The 27,299-nt window shown below is 40.1% G+C and overlaps 1 protein-coding gene across 2 annotated transcripts in view; it reads left to right on the top strand.

The window, feature by feature from the left end:
• CNTLN (centlein) overlaps positions 1-27,299 on the top strand; it is a 584,642-nt gene that overhangs the window by 473,641 nt on the left and 83,702 nt on the right. For both annotated transcript variants that reach the window (XM_073636639.1, XM_073636630.1), the window contains one exon: positions 15,790-15,993. In XM_073636639.1, the coding sequence (XP_073492740.1) occupies positions 15,790-15,993 (204 nt within the window). The remainder of the gene's footprint in view (positions 1-15,789; positions 15,994-27,299) is intronic.

The raw sequence follows: 27,299 nt of genomic DNA, 5'->3' as shown, positions 1-27,299 counted from the left end.
TAAGAAGTGGAGAAGTGGACTTCATTTCAAAGGCTTTATCAAAGCCTAGAAGCACAGTAAAGTCTATTATTAAGAATTGGAAGGTATCTGGTACAACACAGACCCTCCCTGGACCAGGACGTCGCTCCAAACTGGATGAAAGAGCCAGGAGGAAACTGGTTACAGAGTAGGGGACTTTGTAGAGGGTGGGGCTTAGCTACCTTCCCTTGTAAGGTTCTCCACCAATGTTGAAAGGCATGTGATATGCTAAAATAAAAGGAATGGGGGAATGCACGCTCTCTGCCCTCCCTTTTTTTAAAAAATTGTACCGACACCTGTTTTTTGTGTATTTCTTGTGCATAGGACAACCCATTTTAATTTGATGGGCTGCCCCAAAACAAGAGATGTGGTAATGCGCAAAAAAATGCACACATTTGGACGCACCCCCTGGTGTAAACGAGCCTTAAGAAATCCCCAAGCATGTTATTTAAAGGAATTGTATGTTTTTAATGTTGCCCTTGAAGCCACATGAAAAGGACTTCCCCAAGTAAGGGCCCTTAAGGGCACGGGTGGACCAATTGGGTTCGCTTGTCAGTTTTGTAGGCGGACCAGATTGAACCATCCATTTCCCTCTATGGAGCGGCGGATGTAAACGGACATGTGTCCGTTTACATCCACTGACATCTAATCCGATTCTATCTGCCAAAAAGAGACGGATGGGGGATCTGTTCCCCATCCGTCTGGCAGATTGGATGACAGTTGCATGTAAATGGACATCCCTTTACGTCCATCCGCTAGTAGAGGAAAGCCAGTTGTGTCCATGTCTGCTCTGCATAAGCGGAGCGGACACGGACCTGTCATCAACCTGCTCAGCGGGGATTGGCAGACAGATCTACCGCTGAGCAGGTGAATCCACTGATGGAGCCTGCCCGTGTGAAGGAGCCCTAAGTAATAAAAACTTCAAGCAATTAAAATGTTTTTTTTTTGTTTTGTTTTTCCATTGCCCAGCTTCCCATGCCATTTTTTTGACAAGTCAGCCTTTTACTCTTAAAAAAGGCCAGAATTAAGTACCAAGATTCCTCTCCCGTAGACTTTTTGGGGTTTGACACTAAGTTCGGGGTTTGCAGACTTCATGCTTAGTTCAATAAACATCCAGTAGATGGCAGATTTGCCTGTCCTTACTTTTTCATACAGTATGTTGGAGGCTTTATGCTGTAAATGCAGAAAACTATTATCATTTTGTACTTCTGTGAAGAAATAGAAGTGCCCCATGGCAGTTTAGCGTTGTCAGATTTTTGGACATCTCCGTAAGTAAGTATCTGTGCTAATTGCAACCCATTTTCAAGGTGACCTCCTAATAGTGCTGTCCGACTCATTTGTCATGTTGGTCTCAAGCAAAAAAACTCCAAAGATACCCTCATCTCTATTAGATGTCTGCAGTTCAGATATTAAAATATATATTTGATATGCAATTAGCTATAATTAGGAAGCTTCACATCAATAAGGTGTCAACATCAGATTGTTTAAGATAAATGTTCAATGTCTGTGGTTAAAAATTGTTCTTGGCCTGACACATTTGTATGACATGAAGTTCTAATTTAACTTTTTTTATTTCTCCTTATTATGCGTGCTTAGTATTATTGTGTCATTCATATACGGTGCTGACAGAGTGCAAAGGGTGTTAAAATACCGCTTTTAGAGTAAAAAGAGAATTAATCTACCAATGTCCAATTAGTCAGAAGGTTCTCAATGGTCTCCACAGGGTACTCAACTCTAATAAGTAGTTATCTCTTTGGTTGGAACTCTTTTATAATACTGTCAATTGCTTAACATTTTGGCAGAAGAGACTTCAGGATTGCAATAAGTTTGTTTGACAGAGAGCAGCTTTTACATGAGTGATTGGGAAAAGTCTTTCAATCTGTAGGCAAGCCTGGCAGTGAATGAATAATAGTCCCGACTGCATTTTAACTATTGTAAGTTTGTCTATGCTATTTCTTGTTAAGGGCCTGTAAACTTATAAATTCATTAGATTTCTAAAAGTATTTTTGGCATACCTAGATATGTAAACACTAATGTCCATTCTAAGAGTTCTTTGTATTTTCTATATGCTGCTTATTTCTGGTCACTATCTTAATATATCTTGCCACACACACACACACACTATATAGTGTGTGTGTGTGTGTGTGTGTGTGTATATATATATGTGTGTGTGTGTCTTTGTGTGATTTAACTATGTTTCATTTGTGTTGTACTTGAGAAAGGATCTTCACGAATTCAAAACTGCTTTACAGATACAAGTTTACAACGCTAAATAAACATATAAGTACTGCAGATTAGACTGCTTTTGAGCTCCAAACTCACTGCAGTGAGCTGGCTCCCATGCTGGATTATAGAACCTCTCCCCTCTCCCCATCCCCATCACATAAGTGTAGTTGTTCTGTAGTCCAGCAGTGGAGGGCTGACAAATTTAGATTTGAATGCAGCAAAGGCACTGTGCTGTCAGCTCAAACATGATGTTAGGAGTTCACTGCATTTATTTCTACACTTGTAGCATTTATAAAGAGATAAAATATGGAAAATTATGCATGCATTGCAAAGATGTACAGCCATGGCCAGAAGGTTTGAGAATGACGCACACATTAATTTTCACAAAGTCTGCTGCTTCAGTGTTTTTAGATCTTTTTGTCAGATGTTACTATGGTATACTGAAGTATAATTACAAGCATTTCATAAGTGTCAAAGGCTTTTATTGACAATTACATTAAGTTTATGCAAAGAGTCAATATATGCAGTGTTGATCCTTCTTTTTAAAGACCTCTGCAATTCACCCTGTCATGCTGTCAATCGACTTCTGGGCCACATCCTGACTGATGGCAGTTCATTCTTGCATAATCAATGCTTGGAGTTTGTGAGAATTTGTGGGGTTTTTTTTTCTTCACCCACCTCTTGAGAATTTACCACAAGTTCTCAAATGGGATTAAGGTCTGGGGAGTTTCCTGGCCATGGACCCAAAATTTAGATTTTTTGTTCCCCAAGCCACATTTGTCTTATAGCTAGTGCTCCATCATGCTGGAAACTGCATTGTTCTTCAACAAACTGTTCTTGGATGGTTGGGAGAAGTTGCTTTTGGATAATGTTTTTGTACCATTCTTTATTTATGGCTGTGTTCTTCTTCAAAATTGTGAGTGAGCCCACTCCCTTGGCTGAGAAGCAATCCCACACATAAATGGTCTCGGGATGCTTTGCTGTTGGCATGACACAGGACTGATGGTAGCACTCAGCTTTTTTTATCCAGGAAAGGTTTTTTCTGGATGCCCCAAACAATCAGAAAGGGGGGAATTCGTCAGAGAAAATTACTTTACCCCAGTCCTCAGCAGTCCATTACCTGTACCTTTTGCAGAATATCTGTCTGTCTGTTTTTCCTGGAGAGAAGTGGCTTCTTTGCTGCAGATGCACTCACACTTGCCTGCTGCCATTCCTGAGCAAGCTCTGCAATAGTGGTACCCCGATCCCATAGCTGAATAAACTGTAGGAGACAGTCCGGGCACTTGCTGGACTTTCTTGGGCGCCCTAAAGCCTTCTTCACAAATACAGTGGAAATGATTTCTATTTGATTAAGTTTAATTTCATAGCAAAGAGGGACTTTGCAATTAATTGCAATTCATCTGATCACTCTTCATAACATTCTGCAGTATGTGCAAATTACCATCATAGAAACTGAGGCAGCAGACATTGTGAAAATTAATATTTGTGTCATTCTCAAAACTTTTGGCCACGGCTGTAATAATTTTTTTTCTTGATTTGACCAGCCATATATGTGTTGGTTATGGCTGGCTATATCACCCTGCTGGAGACCCCAGACCCTATATATAAGGTGATAGATCTTGGCCACGTTTACTCAAAAGTAAGTTGTCACTTATGGGCAGGCTTACACAATACATTGCATCTGTATATATATATTTTTTTCTTGATTCTAGTACAGCTCTCAAAAGTCTTGTTAGATTTGTCTATATATATATTAAACATACCAATGTGTTTGTAAATTACGCATATTTATTGAATTTGCTTCTCATCAACATGAAGTGCTTGCTAAGATAATATGAGTGTTAGAATGCAATTTCACTTTTTTCCACAATGTATGCTTTAATTAACAATGCTTTTCTCATTTGAATGCTGAAACTAGTTTGTTGAATATCTGTGTAGTGACATATCCTTTCCATGTCGATTGGGCACCAGTTGACAGTAATTAGCAGTTCGTAGCCATTTTAATTATATTTCTAATAAAGTGGTCTCTGAACACAACATTTGTGCAAATGGAAGAGAAGTACTTTGGCTGCTGTTGAAGTTGGTAAGTCCTACTCAGTGGAGATAAACAACGAGCATCTGTTATTGTATCCCTTTCCAGCTTGGCTTTTACATACATCAATCCCCAGTCAAGGTTATGTAGAGTGAGGTTCACTGGCTATGATGTGTACACAGGAGATGAAACACAAAACACAACCTATCATCCAACAAAATATTACTCACAACAGCTGCTCCAATTTATTTACCCTCCAGAAGACCTACAAAATAATTTTAATACAATATTTAATTGTAATAGATTTCATGAAGTATTTCCATTGGCTGCTATTACATGGTCTAAAGTATATTTTCAACTCGCTAAAGAGATTATCCATCCTAAGCTATAACAAAGAAGGCATTGTGGCATTTTTAACTGTACAACCCATCCAAAACCAATTCAGTTTTTGTAGATCTTGGCAAGATGAATGACCCACTGAGTTCTTTTACCTTTTGAGGTCCCCAGCTTACTGTTAAAAGCAGGTTTCCAGAGACTTTTCCCCCACCTCCAGACTTCTGCTGCCACTCCTGTAGCTGTTTTCTTCATCATGCAAAACACCCAGAGTGATCTGACCTACCTATGCAAATTCTAGCTTTCTGGATGTAAGAGTATAGCCATGTTCCTATCCCACATGGGAACAACCAGGCCTGTCACTAAAGTTCTTGAGGACTTTACATTTACATAAAGAAGTTTATGAGGGGACATGCATGTGTTTTGACTTTTCAGGAAATGAGTACTTAGTATAGCTGTTCAGGGGTTCATGGGCACTCTAGATGTTGGGACAGTAAAACTGAAGGTATGTATTTACACCCAGTGGGGTTTGCTTTTGTATGCATATGCTGGTTTTTATGATTCTTTTTTTATTGACCACAGGTTTAAAAACTCAAATAAAAATGTAAAGTGCACATTAAATTACCAGGCAGTTCTGAATGCATAATTTGCCACAAGCAAATTGCTTTTATGATTTCAGCTATCACAGTTTAAGTGAAATATAAATTACTCTTTAAAATTTGTAGCAAACAGGGATACCTTTTTTGGACTTATTTACTAACTCTATTCTATCAACACCATTGTTCCATATTTTAAAGTGCAGAGGTGTGTTTAGCCTGAAACATTTGTGTGCAAATTACCTTTATAGGACTATATGTATATGTGCTAACCAGTAGTGGATCTGGTTTCTAATTGTGCCAATAATCAAAATCAAAAGTCAACTGAACCCAAAGTAGATATTTTTAGCTTTTTTTCTGTTTTAGTTTTTAATTGGGCACTGGCAGATTGAATCTCCTGCTTACTCTCTACTTCTGTCAGGGACCTCACTGGTGTGATTTCCTTACAGTATTTTGAATCTCTATCTGTGTATACAGATACATAGTAAATACATGATAACTGTTTGTCCATTATCATTGGTTGCATAATATGGAAAGTCCACCAGAACAATGTGGCACCATCATTTAGCTTTGTATGATATGATTCTGATTGGGTTATCTTGCCACAGGCGTTTGAGAGTGTAAAGTTAACAAAATAAAATTTTTCATTTTTCACAGCAATCAATAAAAATTATCTGTTTCAGGTAAAGTTGGTAAATAATAACTTTAAAATATGCTTCATTTCTAGATGTCTTGTAAAGAGACCTTGATAATTTACAATCTGCAATTCTTACTTACAAAACTGCACTCTGTTAAAACAGCCAGTTTTACTCACTGTAAAATTCTAACTAGCATTTAAAAAAAATTCACTAGGCTGCACTATCCTACACTCCCACACATTACACTCTCACACCCTCTACCTTCACCTTTCCCTCCCCTCTCAAACATGCACTGGTTACCCCCTTATTTAAAACACCCTCACTGGACCTCACCTGTTTGAACAAATTTAGAGCCATCTCTTTCCAGCCGTTTGCCTCCAAGAGGTATGAGTTGCTACTTTACTGATAACCTTCTTGATCCCCTACAGTCTGGCTAATGCAGGGAACATTCCACTGAAACTGTCCTATTAAAACTCACTAATGACCTACTAACTGCTAAAACTAATGGCCATTACTCCATACTCACACTGTTAAACCTTTCCTCTGCCTTTGACACAGCTGACCACCCACTTTTCTTCAATGTACTTTATTCCCTTGGCCTCTGCGACTCTGTTACTCTAGTCCTCCTCCTGCCTATCTCAGCGCACCTTCAATGTCACATACAACTTTATCTCCTCTGCTCCACTTACTCTTTCTGTTGGGGTACCCCAAGGTGCTGTCCTTAGGCCCCTTCTATTCGCTCTCTACACCACTTCCCTGGGCCAGTTGATCAATTCCCATGACTTCCAATACCACCTCTATGCTGACGACAGCCAGATTTATTTTTCTACTCCCCAGTTCACCCCTTCAGTCTCTTCACATATCACAAATTTACTGAGCGATATATCAGTATGGATTTCACGCCATTTCCTCAAACTTAGTCTGTCTAAAACTTAGCTTGTAATATTTTCTCCTTTCCTCCTCTCCAACCGTCCCTTCCCTGCATGACTTTACCATTGAGATCAATAGCACAATTATTCATCCCTCCACGCCTGCATGCAAGGTGTAATTCTTGACTCTGACCTCTCTTTCGGGCCCCACATCCAATCACTGGCTAAATCTTGCCACCTTAACCTCCACAACATTTCAGCATTCGCTCCCACTTAACTAATGACACAACAGACAACCTATTCACTCCATGGGTATCCCCTGCTTTGACTACTACAACTCCCTCCTCACTCGCTTACCTTTACACAGACTATCCCCCTTCAGTCTATCATGAATCCTGCTGCTAGACTTATACACCTTACTAACCGATCTGTGGCTGCTGACCCTCTCTGCCAATCCCTTCACTGTCTTCCACTAGCACAACGTATAACATTCAAAATACAAACCACAACATACAAAGCCATCCACAACACTGCCCCTAGCTACATCACCAATCTCAACTGCAGATATCATCCAAATTGTCCTATCTCACCATCTCCACCTAAAAACTGTATTACAGCCATTTCCATCAGATCATCCCCCACAGCTATTACCTTTTTTACCATTTACCCCTCCCTTTAGATTGTAAGCTCCATGAGCAACGCCCTCCTATTCCTTCCTTCTGTATTGTAATCGTACTGTTTTCCTTTATATTGTAAAGTGCTGCACAAACTGCTAGCGCTTTATTAATCTTGTGTAATAATAACAATCTGCTGAGTTTGTATTTTGTATCTTAACTTTTTTATCTTTAAACTGACTCTGTAGCGCATGGCGCAATTGTAAATATTAAAAAAAAGTATGAGAAGGCAGTATGTATGTTTTCTGTAAATCTTGAAATGTTTTTAATAAATTGTGGGTAAAAAGCTGTGCAATATATTTTATCCCCTTTTCTCTCCATACTCAAAATCCTTTTAATTAGTCTAGTTCCTTATAATTTTTATTTCCCCACAAAGGGGAGTATACTGATATATAATTATATTTCATAATACGTTTCATTTCCTGCCAGACCTTATGTATAAGTCCAAGAGTTGGGCATTGCCCATTAACCAGGCTACCTGATTCTATTTGAGCTATCAAATCATAGATCTACTCAGAATTATTGATTGAATAGGGTCTGTCCAATCTATTATTTCCCATCCTGCAACCGGTTGTATTTGTGCTGCTAAAAAATACATTTTAGCATTTGGAACAGCAAGGCCACCCTTATCTTTGGGAAGTTGTAATGTATTAAAGTGGTTGTATACCTATTTTTAAAACTTTTACCTACAGGTAAGCCTATAATAAGGCTTACTTGTAGGTAAAAAAAATATCTCCTAAACCTGTACAGTTTAGGAGATATTCCCCTCACAATGAGCCGCTGACTGCAGCGGCGCATGCGCACAGGGGATTCTCGGCTGAAAGCCCGGCAAACTCCGGACCTTGCCGGAAGGAAGTCTCCCGCTCGCATGCGCGGGAGTGACGGCATCGCGGCTCCGGCCACTCAAAGCGCCGGAGCCGCGATACCCGGAAGACACGCCGAGGGGAAATGTCAGCTCCCTTGGCGTGGACCGGGTGGGATGCCGGCGCCTCGTTCTAAGGTAAATATCTCATAATGAGCTAGTATGCGGTGCATACTAGCTCATTGTCCCTTTTCCCTTACAGGTGTAGGGAAAGAAAAAAAATTCAGTGGGTTTACTACCGCTTTAAGTTTAATTCTAGCGTTTTGCCCCTTCCATAGCAAGATTTGAAACAGTCTATTTTTTTAAACCATTTAAGTGATATCCAGTTTAGTGAATCGTGCAAGGCATAGAATAACTGTGGGGCCCACACCATTTTTATTAAATTTGCTCGCCCTACAACCGACAACGTTAGTTTGGACCATACTTTACTCTTCATCTTAAACTTATCTAATATGGGGGCTAGGTTATAATTAATATATCCCTCTAAATTTGAAGAGACCCTTATCCCTAAATATTTTTAAAGGATGTAACAACCTGTATTGTATGCTCTATTTGTGTTAAAGCCATTGTTAACTCATCAACGGGGAGTAGTACTGATTTTTTCCAATTTATAACAAACCCCGAGAATCTACCAAAATTTTCAATCAACTTTATCACATATGTTAGGGATTGATCTGTGTCTCCCAAAAATAACGCATCATCTGCGTATAATGAAATTTTATCGACTCTTCCTTGTCTCTCAAAACCCCTGTTAGCTGTTGTCTGTCTGATTGCTATTGCCAACGGTTCTATAGCCAATGTGAATAGTAACGGTGACAGTGGGCACCCCTGCCTGGTACCTCTAGTCAGAAAAAAATACTTTGATATTCCTCCATTTATCTGTATACATGCTCATGTATAATAATTTGATCCACTTTAGAAATCCTTTAACCAACCCCAATTTCTCCATAACCTCCCATAGATATGCCCACTCAATGCAATCAAATGCTTTGGCTGCGTCTAGTGATAATATGGCTCTTTTCCCTACATTATCTGATGGTATCTGTAGGTTTAAAAAGAGTCTTCTCAAGTTCGTTGTTGTGGACCTACCTGGTATAAAACCCGATTGGTCCACATGCACCAACTTATGTATAACCCTATTTAGCCTGTATGCCAAGACCCTTGCCAGGATCTTAGCATCAGAATTTAATAGTGAAATTAGACGATAAGATTCTGGCAATAGATGGTCCTTATCTGGCTTTGGTATTACTATGATGCAAGCATCATTCATGGTTTCCGGTAACTTAAATGATGCATGTGCATGATTCAGTACTTTCAGAAGTTCTGGCAGCAAGATGTCTCCATAGCTTTTATAGATTTCTGATAGTAAGCCATCTAAGCCAGGTGCTTTCCCATTAGGGGAATTTGAAATTGCCCTAATTCATCTAATGTTAAAGGTGCATCCATATGTTCTCTTTCCTCATTTGAAATAGATGGTATTATAAAAGGGTGCAAAAAATGTTTAAGTTCATTCTTATGATATACGGCCTTACTCTGATATAGATCTCTATAAAAAGTAGTAAATGAGGATAATATATCCTCTTGGCTATGGGAGATATTCCCATTTGATATGCGTATACAGGGGATGAAATTAGAGCCTGGGATTTAGTAATAAATGCTAACATTTTCCCATTGTTCTCACCCTCCTCAAAATATTTACTCCTTGCTAAAGATTGTTCCCTTTCAGCTTTTTCCATAGCTGTTCTTTTATATAGAAGTTGCAGGTGTAGGATTCTGAACATATTGAAATTCTTTTTGTTGTACTTCTACTGCCAGTAAAGTTTCCCATTCCCTACTTGTCTTTTTAAACCTACTTATAGCTTTTATCATTAACCCCTGAGAAAGACTTTCATATTATCCCATACCACCTGAGAAGTTGTTGATTTTATATTTTCAAGAAAAAAACGTTAATAATTGTCGCATGGACTCCCCCTGGATCACCTGTAGCCATGAGGCATCCATGCGCCAATTACTTTTGTCATGGTCATCAAAACTGGAGAATGATCCGAGATCCCCCTTGCCAAATACCGTATATCAGAAACCAGGGGGAAAACTAATTCCGTGCCCAAAGCCAAATCAATCCTGGATAATGTACCATAAGTAGAGGAGCAACAAGTATAATCATATACTCCAGGATTGAAAAGGCGCCATATATCACACAGTCTCATCTCCCGCAAATGGACGGCAAAGGGGGTCTCCGATTTTAGGCCCATCGAGTCTCGATCCATACTCGCATCACATACATTATTAAAATCCCCCATTATCATTGTTGGGATACCAGGATGTTCAGCCAGAAATATGCTAATCCTCCACAATATTTCTGAGTTATAAGGTGGTGGTATATATACTGATCCTATTATACATTTAGTACTAAATAAGAAGCATACCAATAGGACATATCTACCCTGGGGATTTATCAAAGTCTGTCTGCATGAAAATTGTATCTTAGTTGATATTAACCACTTCCCGACCGCCGCACGACTATATACGTCCTAAGTTTGAACGGGGATATCGTTGTTATGGCAGCAGCTAGCTGCCATAACCCCGGTATCCCCGTTTTCGTGCGGCGGCCGGCTTTCAGATAAAAGTGGTCCCTGCGGCGGATTCGCCGCGAGATCACTTTTATCGGTGGCGGGAGAGGGGCCCCCCCCCCTCCCGCCGCGATCCGGTGCCCTCCGCCGCTTACCGGAGCCGTCGGTAGCGGCGGAGGCGATCGCGTCCTCTTCCATTGTGTGTCAGGAGACAAGTGAGGCCAAGATGGCGCTCACTCGTCTCCAAGATACTGCTGGGCGGAAGCGACGTCAAAACATCACTTCCGTCCACACCTCTTAAAGGCATATTTTTTCAAATGTCATTTTTCTAAATGACTTTTTTTTTTTTTTTTTTTTTTTTATTGCATTTTAGTGTAAATATGAGATCTGAGGTCTTTTTGACCCCAGATCTCATATTTAAGAGGTCCTGCCATGCTTTTTTCTATTACAAGGGATGTTTACATTCCTTGTAATAGGAATAAAAGTGAAACAATTTTTTTTTTTTTCTTAAACAGTGTAAAAATAAATAAAATATTTTAAAATAAATAATAAAAATAAAAAAAAATTTTTTTAAAACCCCCCTGTCCCGACGAGCTCGCGCGCAGAAGCGAACGCATACGCGAGTAGCGCCCGCATATGAAAACGGTGGTCAAACCACACATGTGAGGTATCACAGCGACCGGTAGAGCGAGAGCAATAATTCTAGCCCTAGACCTCCTCTGTAGCGCAAAATATGCAACCTGTAGAATTTTTTAAACGTCGCCTATGGAGATTTTTGAGGGTAAAAGTTTGACGCCATTCCACGAGCGGGCGCAATTTTCAAGCATGACATGTTGGGTATCAATTTACTTGGCGTAACATTATATTTCACAATATTAAAAAAAATTGGGCTAACTTTACTGTTGTTTTATTTTTTTATTCAAAAAAGTGAATTTTTTCCAAAAAAAGTGCGCTTATAAGACCGCTGCGCAAATACGGTGCAAAAAAAAGTATTGCAATGACCGCCATTGTATTCTCTAGGGTGTTAGAAGAAAAACCATATATAATGTTTGGGGGTTCTAAGTAATTTTCTAGCAGAAAAACCTGTTTTAAACATGTAAACACCTAAAATCCAAAACGAGGCTGGTCCTTAAGTGGTTAACACGCTAACACCTCTTGAATATGCGGAGCACACCAAGTGGGATTGAGTAGAAAACTTTGCGTTTTGTAATATAGAGACAGTGTCTTTGGTGAGATGAGTTTTCTGCAGACAGACTATTGATGAATTATATTGTTCCAGAATGGAGAAAATAGCCCTTTTTTAACCGTATTCTTCAATACAAATACTAACTAGTTAGCAATTATCCCCAATTGTTATACCTGTAGCCAAGATAAAGAAGGAAACATAACCTGGTATTTCAAAAGTAAATTATAGCACATCTTAATCTTATAATAACCCTGATATATGTGCATATGTGAGAGCTCCTCGATGGGTGCAGATGGAGAGAGAGAGCTAGCAAGAGAGAGAGGAGGAGAAAGAAAAAAAAAACCCACAGACCCTCCGACACCCATCCAAAACAAACACACCCTCATTCTAAAACATTTTCCCCCAAGGAAAAAAACAGGAGTTAGAAAAAAAATTTAAATCCTGCACCTAGCTGCATCATACCCCCCCCCCCCCCTACTTTTAGCTTAAAATGTTTAGGGCAGGAAAAACGAAAAAAAAAAATCAAGTGGCTTTTTCTCAGTTGGGTCTATCTCTGCAATCAGAAGACAAATGTTGCTCATTTTTGTCCAGCCATATTGTGGCCTTTTTAGAATTATCAAAAAAAATTGTCTCGTCTTTAACAATAATCCTCAGTTTAGCCGGGTATAACATTTCATACGTTATTTGGAGTTTACAAAGACTTTTTTAACTTCTGAATATTCTGCCCTCATTTTTTGTATTTCAATAGAATAATCTGGGTAAAAGGAAATTTTTGACCATTTAACTTCTATAATGCCCTTTATTCGTGCCAAGGCCATTATTTTATCTCTGTCACCAAAATGCAGCATTTTAACAATAAATGGAAATGGAAACTTTCCTGGAGGGGGGTCTTGATGGTATCCTATGAGCACGCTCGACAGAAGAAAGGGGGACAATGCTCAATAAATTCTATAGCATTTCTTCCTTCCATCTGTTCTGGCCCAATATCCTGACATTATTTCTGCGTAACCTGTTTTCTAGTGTCTATGTAATTAGCATGGTGTTTGGACTGTAAACCCACTGCTTTTAGATCCCGTTGCATAAAGACCAAAGTATCTTCAACATTGCTAATTCTATCCGCCACAGCAGTTGTGCGTTCTCAAAATTTTTCCATATAATGGCGTATAATGGTAACTTCTTCCTGTAAATACTGAAATTGGCTTGATAATGGGATTAATGTAATATTGCATATCTGTACTGCTTCAAATACATCTTTTAAGGTTGGTTCTCCTCCCTGTGCACTTTGTATCCGCTCTTTGATAACGGATTCTATTGGTGTGTATTCCGGGGTCTGCTCCTGATGATCTTGCTTTTCCATTATCTGTACTGGTGAATGCTGTGTGTATTGTATTGCTGATGCTTCAGTAGTAATGATTCCTAGAGGGTTTTTCAGCTTCTCCCCTGATTTTTTTATCTTTTGGCAATATTTTTTGGGAGGAAGACTCATAACTGTCCTTGAATTTCAGATACTGCAAATAATTAAAATATACAGGTATTATAAGTAATTCAGATATCTCAAATTACTATGATATTTTCAGAACTTTCATGTATTTCAGATATTTCTGATATTTCAAACTTTCGAATATTTCCAGTATTTCAGGAATTTCAGAAATCTCAGTTCTTTCAAATATTTTCACACTTTTCAAGTATTTCCGGTACTGCAAATATCAAACATTTCATATATTCCTGATACCCTCAAATACTTCCAGAATTTCAAATACTTCAAGCACTGTGGCCAACTTAAATGCTCCAAAACTTTTTGCAAGCAAAAAATAAGGAAAATATACAGTCGCAAAGAAATACAGTCGCAATGTTCCTGTATATAAATCAGCACATTCCCACAGCACAGTTCCACAAAGTTCTTTCCAAACAGGTCAAGAAAAGGATCTCCAATCACTCACCGCACCTCCTCTTTCTCCACTCTCTCTCCGCTCCAAATCATGCGTTTTACCAGCGTTGCTGTGCTCTAATGGCTCTCTGCTCCTCCTGTACTCCTCCTGTAGTGTGGTCCAGTAGACAGCAGACTAATGCTTCAGTATCAAGGGATATAAAATGTCCAGTGACACTCCGGGGGGTCAGTACAGTCCAATAGAGCAGTAAAACGGAGGGGTAACAGATGATCAGGTGAACTGTCAGCGTTTTACCGACCCAATCCAACCAGATCCGTCCAGCCTTGTATGGGAGCGGAAGACCCAGTACACAGATCGTTAAGAGCACTAAGCGCCAAGCACACAAATCATAGAGCTCAGGGCACAGGGCACAGAACACGCTGAATATTCACACTGGGATTTACAGCGACTTACAACGGCTCACCTCGATCTCCCTCTGGCTCAGCTCAACTCAGCTAAGCACTTCACATCACCTCACCGCTCCTTATCCCCTCTCTCTGCTCTGTCTTTCTCCCTCTGTCCCCACATCAGTCACGCTCCACGTCCCAGCTTCCAGCCACCTGCACTGGTATACCTGCACTCAGCTGATATCAGGCTAGCAATCGTCAGGTCAGGAGCGAATCCAGCACATGTCCGCTCACATTGAAGCCCAGCCCAAACTCCCCATCTCATGACGTTCAACAAAACTTTTATTGAATAAAATATGGAGGTTGCCATTGCTGACCTTCTAAATCAGGGATATGCAATTAGCGGACCTCCAGCTGTTGCAAAACTACTAGTCCCATCATGCCTCTGCCTCTGGGTGTTATGCTTGTGGCTGTCAGAGTCTTGCTATGCCTCATGGAACTTGTAGTTCCACAACAGCTGGAGGTCCGCTAATTGCATATCCCTGTTCTAAATGCTGGTTGCCTGACTGTCATGCTAATATCTATCTTCAATACTTTGATTCTCTGACTTAGAACTAACCTATAGCAAAAAAGGCAGAGCATAGTTATAACTACTTATTGGCAATATATTTCAAGTCAGTATCGGAGCATTGCACGAATTATTATCACAGCAAGGAAATTGTCATTCTTGGAAGAATCAGCAAAGGCAAGACCCCATGTACTTCTCTTAGAACTGGTTTTCTATAAAATATTTTTTTTTATTATTAATATTGCGTTATTGTATATGTACTATCATAGTATAGCATTAAAATACATAGATATGTGTGTATATGTGTAAATTGAAATGTAACTATAGGCAAAATTTTAAACAAGACGTATATGTGAATCCTGCCAGTAGATCTGTTATTTCTCTACTAACTGTAACAGACCAGGCTGTCCAGCAAAAGGGGCAGTTACATTTACATAATTCCCTGTCTCACCTGGTAAATGGTAAGCGCAGCTGACTAGCAAAGGGGCCTTTACTGCAGCAGATTAGATGAAAGTACAGGAAGAAAGATGTCCTGCAGAATCAGAAACTGGTGGTCACCTTGTTTAAAAAAAAAAAGTCCGCACAGAGAGAACGCAGAAAATGGCAAATCAACAGGTATTTACGAAACATTTCATCACACCGATAAAAACTACATTTACAAAGCCAAGAGGCAACTTTTTACATAACTTTAGTATTGGGTTTACATTAACTTTAAAATTTCATTATCATTTGCTGAACTGATTTTTTTTTTTTTTACTCATTCACAGCTTAACATTTTTTATCCAGCATTCCAAAAGTCATTACTTATATAATAGTTTTACAGTGGATTTGGTAATATAATCCCATTGCTTTTTTACATTTGCACATTACTGCTTGATTGTGTGATGCCTTCATGTCAGTTTAAATCGGGTTGTTGTTTTTTTTCTCTTTTATGAACATTAGAAGTTGTCTTCAGACCTTACTGAATATCAGCATGAAAAAGAAAATTTGGAGAGAAACATGGAGCAGATGACTGAGCAGCTGGCCCAAGCCAAGAGGTCACTAGAAATGGTGAGCCCTGTGACCTTGGATCAACCTACATTGACTCAATTAACACCATCTAAAAGCACAGATGTGGAAGCAAAGCAGCTCCAGAGTAAACTAAAGGTAAAAATAGAGATTGAGTTACTGAGGAAACTGTTTTTATGCCAGGCTTTGCAAACTCTGAAAGGTTCAACTGCATGACATAATCATATAAAAGTGTGACTTGTAGGTCCTAGAGTGTGTGTTAGTAACTGTGTCATGCTTTCCAGGCACTTGTTCCCCAAAGACAGAAACTTAAATTAGTTGTTGCCTTGTGTATAAAACTACCTGAAAAGAAAGTGTTTTGCATTATAACAAATCAGATTCCATATGTCGTTTTTCTGCAGGATTGAAAATCTAGGAACTTTAAAGGTTGTCAGTACTATAATACTTTCTTTTTAGCCATTTATCAAACACTATCTATGTATAAAGAGGTTTGAGGGCCAGAGTGGTCAAATTAGTGTGCACAGCTTTCTCCCCTTAGCTATGATCACATTAACCAGGCAGGTTCTTCAGTGTTAGAGAGAACTCATTTGTTAAGGGAAAAATGATGCACTGTAGATAAAGTGCAGAGAAAAAAGGCAGGGAGACAACATTCCTAAAGTAGACTTGAACTCTTGCCTTTATGAAACAGTTCATGATCAGAGAGCTCAAGACCATGGTAGCAAAGCCAGGACATTAGGCTCAGAATGGAGGGTGTACAGGTTTTAAGTACTCGCATTGAACAGGCTACTATACAAACTATGATCTCAAGTCCCACATTTTCCAAAGCAGTTGTTCACTGACTCTGCTAACCAGGACTAAAGGCTTCGCAGAACAGCTGACAACAATAGAAAAGAACGCCTATGTGAATGGAGAAATTGGACAGCGGCTCATACATGTGGTTGGGTCATTAGTAAGGGTGAAGTTTTGATCTAGTGTTTTTTTTTTTCTCCCTTCTTTTCTTACTGCTAAAGCTTTCAGGTTTCAGATTCTTTCATGTCTAGTTTTGATCTCAAGTTGGCTCATTGATTGTTCCAACACACATGATCTCTGTTACTTTTGTCCCTTTAAACATCTGTTCTCGTTATTATTAAAGCATACCCTGTCTTTTTACGTCTTTTTTCTGAATTGTGCCAAATTGCCCCAGCAGTGTAGTTGACTACATGTCAGACTGCTGCAGATCATTTATTCATGTAATTATCATAGTTAAAAGTCACAGTGCAAAGGCAACGTACTTGTCACTTTTACAGTGCAAAGTTTAAGGTTCTAAATCTTTATTAAAAAATGATCTTGTTACACAGTGAAACATTAATAAAAGGCTTAGGGAAGATGTGAACTTTTCTATTTTTGTTCCAATCTCTATCATAAAATAATGTACAAATGTACAAAATTTGATAATTACACAGCCATAAATTATTTCTAGTAACCGTAAATAAATGTTAAATTTTTGTAAAAAAAAAAAAAAATTAATCTAAAGCCATCTCCAAAAGAGTCTGTTTTAATATACATTTTTCACTTTAATAGGAATAGTTTAAATGGCAGACGTACAAATTTTATGTATAAAGCTAAATAAAGCCAATAAAACAATATGAACATGCAGTTTTCTTGCATACAGTCTGACAGAACATACCTTGGAGATGTTGCACCCACCTTCCAAAGGACAGGAGAAGAGCAGTTAAACATTTTAGGGGGAATTTTCTTGTCCATTCTTGGGTGGACAGGTTGACTGGAGCATCATCACTGAGGGTGAGGATTTTGAAATAACTTTGACCTTTGATTGGCTTCGGGAATCTCTTTGCTTCCTGTTGTTTACCCAAGAAATTCTGATAAGGTACAAAAATAATATCCTCTGGTCACCTGAATTCATAAGCTCTTTTATACAGACACGAAAAAAAAAACCATCTACCACTGGCTTTTGAAATTAGATTTACATTTACCACCAGTTTATACATACAATTCTTGTCAATGTAGATTTCAGGTGTGTCTATTAGGGCTCTACCAAAAAAAAAAAAAAAAAAAAAAAAAAGTGCCTTCCTCACTGTGTTTCCTGGGAGAACCTGTCCTGTGCACTGATTATATTAAACTATGCATAACTTAAACTTATGAAAATTCTCTCCTTTGTTCTTGATTCAAGAATTAATCAAATAAGTTATGCAGTAATTACACCTGAAAATTTGTTAGATAATGACCCTTCAACTCAGTCTGGCCCTTAACCACTTCAGTACCAGGCACTTAGACACCTTCCTGCCCAAGACAATTTTCACCTTTCAGCACTGTCGCATTTTGAATGCCAATTGCGCGGTCATGCTACACTGTACCCAAAATTTTTTTTTATAATTTTGTTCCCACAAATAGAGCTTTCCTTTGGTGGTATTTGATCACCTCTGGGATTTTTATTTTTTGCGCAACAAATAAAAAAAGACCAAAAATTTTGAAAAAAAACACGTTTTTCTTTGTTTCTTTAAAAAATTTTTGTAAATAAGTAAGTTTTCTTGTTCAATGATGGGCACTGATATGGCTGCACTGACGGGCATTGATAAGGTCGGCACTGATGGGCACCGATGAGGTGGCACTGATGACGGGCACTGATAGGTGGCACTGATAGGTGGCACTGGTATGCGGAACTGATGGGCACTCATAGGCGGCACTTATGGGTGGCACGGATGGGCACTGATAGGTGGGCATGGATGGGCTTTGACAAGTGGCACTGATGGGGTTGCACTGATGTCACTGATGGGTGGCACTGATGATACTGATGGGTGGCATTGCTGGGCATCACTGATGCCTGTTAGTACATACTGGTGCCAATCAGTGCCCATTTGTGGGCACTGATTGGTACAGATCGGGCATAATTTGCACATGTGGATGGCCATGGGGTACATACCTAGCCATCCACATGTTGCCCACTTCCCTGGTGGTCCAGTGTGGTCATCTGAGGGGGGCTGCGCTGATAAACAATCAGCGCAGACCCCCCCCCTGTCAGGAGAGCCGCAGATCGGCTCTCCTCTACTCGCGTCTATCACATCATGATCAGCCGTGATTGGACACGGCTGATCACGTGGTAAAGAGCCTCCGCCGGAGGCTCTTTACTGAGATTGGTAGAGCGGTGTGTCAGACTGACACATCGCTCCACCGACCGCCGCGATGCACGCCCCCACAGGCGCGCAGTGGCTGTTTTTCTGAAGGACGTCATACAATGCCCAGTCAGGATAACTGAACCACCGCCCGGCCGTCATTTTGCTATAGGCCGGGCAGGAAGTGGTTAAATTGATACTAAAGTCTCGTTTTTGTTTTTTGTCTAAAAATAACAGACATGTTATACTTACCTACTCTGTGCAATGGTTTTGCACAGAGCAGCCCAGATCCTCCTCTTCTCAGGTCCCTTTTTGGTGCTCCTGGCCCCTCTCTCCTGTTGAGTCACAACAAGCAGCTTGCTATGTGGGCACCCAAGCCGTAGCTCCATGTGTCCATTCAGACACAGAGCCCTGGCTAGGTCCCGCCCCTCTCTCTCCTCATTGGCTAACTGACTTGCTGTCTCAGCCAATGAGGAGGAGAGTCTCAGGCAACCTGAGTCTCTCCTGCAACATCGCTAGATAGGGACCTCAGGTAAGTATTAGGGGGGACTGCTGCACACAGATTTTTTTATCTCATCTCATAGAATGCATTAAGATAAAAAACCTTCTGACTTTACAATCACTTTAACTTGATGAAAACAATAAACATAGATGCAATTGCATTGCTTATATTCCTGCAGAAGGCAGAAAAACTGTACTTTATTTAGAAGTAGCTCATTGAAACCTGTGGTTTATGGCACAGTCTACTATAGATTTTTGTAAGATAGACAGAGGATTTGTTAACGCTATAGCTGCCTCGGCTAAAACCACTATAAAAACTTCCTGCACATTCCTTAAATTATTTGTATTTAACAGTTAAAGTTCAGTTTGTCCTCAAATGGCCAAACTGAAGAGAAGAAGAAGGAAAGAAATAGCAACTGCATATGAATCAGGTCAACTGCTTAAAGTAGTATTAAACCTAAAAGCAGACAAATATATTGCAGCTTACCGTTTCCTAGATGTGATGGCTGCATTCATCTTCTTTTTTTAGGCTTCCTTCTATTCTCCCTGGTGATCTAGCCAGTAAGTCTGTTGTTTTTCAAAAGAACAAGCTCTCCAGCATAATGTTTTTCGTTACAGAAATGAGACAAACCATTTAACAATAGCAGGGGTCACAATGATCAGTTTGTATTCATTTATGTAAAACCTTTATCCCAAAGGGAAAACAAACTGCTTATAAAGTATTAGCTGGAGTTTGGCTTCAGTTAGTGTATTCAAATCTACTGTCCAAATGTGCCCCCTGTGCTCCTTCATCCAGATTGTCCAGACTGCAATTCAGGATGTGTCTTACTGGTGAGATCACCAGGTGAAAACAGAGGAAAAAATGCCTAAAAAAGATAACTGATGCAGCCACCACATCTAATGATTGGTCAGGTGCAATAAATTTCATTTTTGGTTTTGGGTTTAATACTACATTAAGGCCATGTATGATTAAAAAAAAAAGCCACAAAAATGTAAGTGTATTAAAGACAGAGTTTTGTGGCACGGTTTTTTTCTTCAATTGTTGAGAAAACGTTTAAACAGATTTTTTTTTTCAGCGTACAAAAATATTAAATCTCATAAGAATGGAAATTTCAATAAATGGGACATTCAGTGTCTGCGCTGTATAAAAGAATATATCAATTCGAGATAAAGGGTTTATGAAAAATGGACTTCTAAGAGGATAACATTTATGAAATCTACAACCTTGTCTGGGGTTCTTTCAAGACATTTTGTTGAGTTTAGTTTCTTTTGATTTTGATCAAGTAGTATATTTTCTTCCATTTCAAATAAAAGTTAGCATTTTTGCTAGAACAATTATGGCACTTGGTCTCATGTAGGCGTGGATTGGGCTGAGTCTTGCAGGTATGGTATAAAGATCATATCTCAGCAGTAAACTCCATGACCAAAATAATACTTTGGATCTTTTTTTTTTTTTTTTTTTTTTTTGTCTAAAGCTGTAGTTGGAGCCCAAATCCAGGATATTCGCAATTATATTATAACCATGTAGGTTACAAGTCACCCAGTTGCTGTATGTCAACTGTCCCACTTCACACATTGCACTAAAGAACTGCGTTTGTGTATGACATCATGCTATCGATAGGCTTATAGACTTCAAGTGACCTCTGACCTTCTGCAATGGCAGTACCATTATTTCTTTCGTGACATCTTCATTTTAAAGTCTTTGCTAACCTGAAATATTTCCAAAGTAGTATTTAGCCTAGTGGAGCAGTTATGTAGAGCCATAGCATGGTTTAGGTTAAACATTTTTTATCAGATATTTTTGCTTATACAGTAGGTTGTCATGGGCCAACACTTGTTTCATCCCTGTATATCATCTGAGGCTGTTTACTTCACTGGATATATGTGAGGGTTTACATCCACTTTCACTGACCTCTGTAGCTGCAGGTATTGTGGAGCAAATAATTTGTAAGTGCTGCACTAAAGTCTTCTTAGTTGGGTCTCAGCACTTTGCACTTTCCTTTTCTCTGTTTATTTGAGATATTAGAAGGATGGCAGGCTGCCAAGTCACTGCTGGGAAGTGGGAAAAGTGAGCTGAAATGAAATGGAAAAAACTTTCTGCTGTAAAATGTGAGGATGTGTCTGAGTTACATAGGTCAGTTAAAGTGATTTTAAAGTATTGTGTTTTTTTCCTATAAAAATAACGAACATGTTGTACTTACCTGCTCTCAGCCTGAATCCTCCTCTTCTTGGGTACCTCTTCTGTGCTCCTGGCCCCTCCCTCCTGTTGAGTGCGCCTACAGCAAGCAGCTTGCTATGCGGGCACCTGAGCTGAGTCACAGCTCCCTGTGTCCATTCAGACACGGGAGCCTGCCCCCACCCCCTCTCTCTCCTAATTGGCTAGCTGACTTTGACAGCAGCGATAGCCAATGTCTCAGGAGGGAGAATCTAGGACAGCTGAGACACTCGTGGACATCGCTGGAAGGTTTTTTATCTTAATACATTAAGATAAAAAAAAAACCTGTCTTTACAACCACTTTAAGGTTTGTTTTGCTGCTAAGGATGTATGCATGTCCTATATATCATAGCATTGAAGGGGTTGAAAGACGCTCATGGTTGCAATATGAGGTATTGCCAAGCACACCAGAGTGAGAGGAATAATTGTAGGGCCATCATTTACGATTAACTCTAAATTGATGAGCTAATAAGGTTTATAAAGTCTATGCAATGTAAAATTTTGAGTATTCTAGTTTGTCACTAAATTTTCAGGCCTGGCAGATTTGTTATCACATAGACACAATCTCATCTATTATATTTTACAAACAATGGGGATTATATTGCAGTTGTGTACTATAAAATTATGTATTTTTTACTGAAAATATAGGCTTGATTATTATTGTGCAAATATTACATGGCATTAACATTTGCAACTACCATCATTTTATTCCAAAGGTTCTCTGCTTTCAGAAAATATACCGTATAATGTTTGAGGGATTACAAGTATTCTTCAGGCCGAAAATGTACATTTAATGTGTACAGAAAAAAAATCAGTCCAGGAGCAAAAAGGTAAAGTGGTTGTAAACCCTTACATATACCCAGTGAAGTGACTGGCCTCAGTGATTAAACAGATCCTCCTACATCAATTGTACCTGTTAATCTACAGGATTCGTCTCCCTACATCCGTTTAAAGTCCAGAATTTATGAAGCTTCTCTGAACTGTCAGAAAAGGGGGTGGAGAGCTGAAGTTACATCCTGCAGAGCTCAGTGAGGAGAGCTCCTAGCACTGATTGGAGGAAAGGGATACACCCCCCTTCACACAGGAACAGAGCAGAGGCTGTCAATCTGGAGCTCCTCCCCTGTCACCTTTTTCCTCTTGGTGTTAGAAGTGATTTATGCTGATAGCAGAGGAACGAAACAGCAGACAAAAGTGATACTTACTGCTCTTAATTGAGACATGTACACACTATAGAGGGATATGCATTGTTTGTATTTTATGTATGAGGTCTACAACCACTTTAAAGCTGTCTTTACTGCTTGTTAAGAAATTAAGCTATACATTCTTGAAGCTAATAGTTTGGTCACATCTCTACTTTAAAGTTTTCTCTTTCCTAAAGGTAAATACCTGATATATCTGTGGCAACGCCCCAGGAGGAACAATGGGTTAAATGTGTCGTTCTGTTTCTCCCTGTGATGACCTTCCCTGGCTGTATTCAAATTAACTGATACACCTGGGGCTTTAAATGGAATTTATTAAACAGGCAAAAGAGAGAGAATTTCGGTAGACAAATAACAGTAACGTCCGTTCAATAAAGGCAGGGTTAGAACCATCCAACTAACATTACAGGCAGTGTCAGACAACAGTACAATGGGCATTCGATTTGTTACAGTCCTGCTGGTGTTGGGGCCCATTACTTCTCTCAATAGAGCACTTATTCTCTCACCGGAGACTACTTGTAATCCACATAGTAAAGTAAAAACACCTCTTGCTAAATTCCTCTCTGTTCTCTAAAAGTAAAAACATAAATTACACTTACTGATAATTATATTTTCATGTACGGTAATTGCCATCACATCACATTGAATACTCATTTCTCCCATGTATGTGGCATTTTCTCATATGCTCTCATCTTATGGTGCCATGTAAAGATATCTGATACTCAGGAAAGTGAAGCATCAACCCCTTCATGCCTAAGCCTTTTTCTGACATTTGTTGCTTACAAGTTAAAATCGGTATTTTGATAGAAGATAAAAAAGTGATCGTTGCAATATTTTATGTTGCACTGTATTTGCGCAGCAGTCTTTCAAATGCAATTTTTTTGGAAGATATATATATATTCATGACTTAAAAAAAAAAAAAACAGTAAATTTAGCCCAATTTTGCATAATGTGAAAAATGATGTTATGCCGAGTAAATAGATACCTAACATGTCATGCTTTAAAATTGCGCACACTCAAGGAATGGCAGCAAACTACTGTACGTCCATAGGCGCCTTTCAGTCTTTAGTAAACCAGAAGTGATGTAATGACATCACATCCAGGTTACTAGATCCGAGACCCGATCAAAGCCGATTCCGGCTTCTTTGGGCCTCCAGCCAGCCGGTGGACGTGCCGACTGGTCGATCGAGCCTTCCAGTGGGAGGGGAGAGCTTGGGCGAGCCACGGGAGGGGTGGGGGCGTCCCCTCCCGCTGCTTGGGACAACAGCTGAGCGGCTGCATAGCCCCATCAGTTTTATCACAAGAAAGCCAACTGTCGGCTCTAAATAACGGTACGGGGTGATGTGTGCCACTGCATGCACGGGGCTGGTGCAAGGATTTTTGATACCCTAGCTGAAATCTCATTTTGCCGCCCCCCTGGCCCTGCCCCTGACTCCACCCCATTTGCCCTGCCCATGTAACCTATCTGACCATTACACTGACCACCCTACACTGACCTACCTGACCCCCACACTAACCTACCTGACCACTACACTGACCTTTATACTGACCTACCTGACACTGACCTACCTGACCATTACACTGACTGACCTACCTGACCCCTACACTGACCTACCTGACCCCTACACTGACCTACCCGATTCCTAATACAATGTCAGTGTTCTTCACTCACCGGGGCCCTACATGCATCCAACGACCCTGCCAGTGCCAGGAACAAATCCTGCCTTGGTGCCTCCGGGCTCCAGCTGTCACCAGCCCGGGAGCGCCCACTACTCCGATCTGATTAGGCTGTAGCACACACTGCCACTGTGCAGGACAGGCCGGGAGGGAGAGCGGCCTCTACAAATGGCATTGACATGGCGGGAGGCGGGTCAGGGGGTCACATGACTCAGTATAGGAATCATGTATGGGCAGAGGCAGAGACTCGGAGAGGGAGAGACCGACAGGTCACTGATCATAGAGGCTGTGGCACGCAGGTGATGTGTGCTTCCGTTCCATCGGGACACCAGTGCTGCGCTGCATCTCTGACACTACTTACTTACGGACGGGGTGGCTGTGTGGCGCAGAGACCGGCAGAAGTCGGAGAGTAGGGAAATCAGCGGCCAGGCGTTCTAGGCGGCAGTGTGCCCTGGTCGGCTGCCTAGTTTGCTTAGTGGCAGCACTGGCCCTGTGCATGCATCACTCCGGTACAACCCCTTCAAGCCAAAGACCGCATATTTGCATTACATCGGGGTGAAGAAGTTACACATGTAAATACACCGCTCCTATCTATTTGAAGGTTGTTGGATCCTCTCTCAAGTGTGTGCCATAGTTGAAATTAAAGCTGAAATCTAGGCAAATATAAATAAAATGCAGCTTTGCAACCTATAATGCAATATGTTTTGCCTTATTTTGCCTTGATGTCAGCCTCTTGGCTTTCCTGTACAGCAGTACTCAGAAAAGACAGCACAATTGGCAAGAAGCATGCTGATAGGGGGAGAAAGCAGAGTGACAGAGAGATGAGCCAATCAGTGTATTGTCTCTCCTTTCTCTGTGCATTTACAGGGTTAGGGTGGAGAGGAGACTTGTAAGAGAAAGTGAAACTGCAGCAAAGAAAGATTAGGTCCTCTCCTCTGCCAGGCAGGGCTGTGCTGTGTTACAGAGCTATGTAAATTTCAGGACTGGATTAACAGAAATGCAAACCAGCTTTTCATCTGTGTATTTATTTACCAGTTTACTTCAAGGTCAGCTTTAAGTGGCTATAAAATAACAGCTGTACATGTTTTGCAGCCAGGATCCACTCTAAACTGTATATGGGAACTATCATGCAAGAGTATTTCTTATAAACTTTGACAATTTAAAAGTTGGCTCTAAACAGTTCTTTCTTCTCACAGAACGACCTTATTAGTATTATTCATATTAATATTTTGGCTATATTAGAACCCTTTAAACTGTGATGGAGGACTTCCTTTTGTGGGAGGAGGGGCTGGTTTATGAGAAATACTTGATCAAAGGAGATTATAAAAAGGTATCACACTATGTAACTTTTTTTGGTTTACATGTGAATCTATCTTTTTCAAACGAATGCTAACATTTCTGCGCTTATTTCTTTTTAGTCTACCTGGGCAATTTTCTACAATAATTCTAGTTTTGAAAACCTTTGGATGTTTAAATGCAGTTTGTTTAACAACATCACCAGATTTGAAGTGTATGTAAATCCTAACTATGAACACAAATTGCCTCTTTTGGTCTGTTAAATATGCCATTAATTCCCTGCCCCTATATTATAGAAATGAGGGGAAGGTGTAGTCCTTTAAATCAGAACTTTACCCATAACAACTTTATAAAAAAAATGTTTTTTTTTAGCAAAAAAAAAAGCAAAAACACTGATCCATGCCTTCCACTAGTAAAAGCATTCCCCCACTACACTGAAACATTAGTTATGCACACAGTTAAACTTTTGGTCATCCCTGATGTTAACCCTTTCCCTGCCAGTGTCATTAGTACAGTGACAGTGCATATTTTTAGCACTGGTCCCTAAAAAAGTGGCAGTTAGGTGTCCGATTTGTTCGCCGCAATATCGCAGTCCTGCTTTAAGTCACTGATTGATGCCATTACTAGTAAAAAAAAATATCCCATTTGTAGATGTTGTAACTTTTGCGCAAACCATTCAATACACTCTTATTGGGATTTTTTTTACCAAAAATATGTAGCAGAATACAAACAGTATAGACACTTATTTTTAATTTTTTAGACATACACATATTAGGGACAATTAAAGCTACTTTCACACTGGGGCAGGGGGGCGTTAGCGGTAAAGTGTCGCTAGTTTTAACAGCGCTTTACCGCTGTTATAACCTTGCTTTTCAGCCGCTAGCGGGGTGCTTTTAACCCCCGCTAGCGGCCGAACTAATAAAGGGTTAAAAGCGCCCGCAAAGCGCTGCCCATTGATTTCAATGGCGGGGCGGTGGAGGAACGGTGTATACACCACTCCCGCACCACCCAAAAAGATGCTTCTTGCAGGACTTCTTTTCCTGTCCTGCAAGCGCACTGTCCCAGTGTAAAAACACTCAGGCTTTCACACTGGGGTGGCTTGAGAGGCGCTCTTCAGGCGCTTTACAGGTGCTATTTTTAGCGCACAAACGCCTGAAAAGTGCCCCAGTGTGCAAGGGGGTCTAAGACAGGCACCAATTAACCTACCAGCAGGGGTTTGGACTGTGGGAGGAAACCGGAGCACCCAGAGGAATATATGAGCGTAAACGCCCAAATTGCAGCACTGGAAGCTAGAAGACGATGAAGAGGAATTTTACATGTGTATACACACATGCATGTTTTGTGCAAGGTCTTTACAGAACATTACATGTTTCTACTCAAGAGCCTACGTATAAACATTAGCTATTGTGTCCACGTTCAAGAGGCCTTAAAGGATAAGTTAACCTT

Source organism: Aquarana catesbeiana, linkage group LG01 (genome assembly GCF_042186555.1).
Source record: "Aquarana catesbeiana isolate 2022-GZ linkage group LG01, ASM4218655v1, whole genome shotgun sequence".
Lineage (NCBI taxonomy): Eukaryota > Metazoa > Chordata > Amphibia > Anura > Ranidae > Aquarana > Aquarana catesbeiana.
The sequence above is the reverse complement of the archived record's forward strand: the minus strand, read 5'-3'. Positions and strand labels throughout refer to the sequence as shown.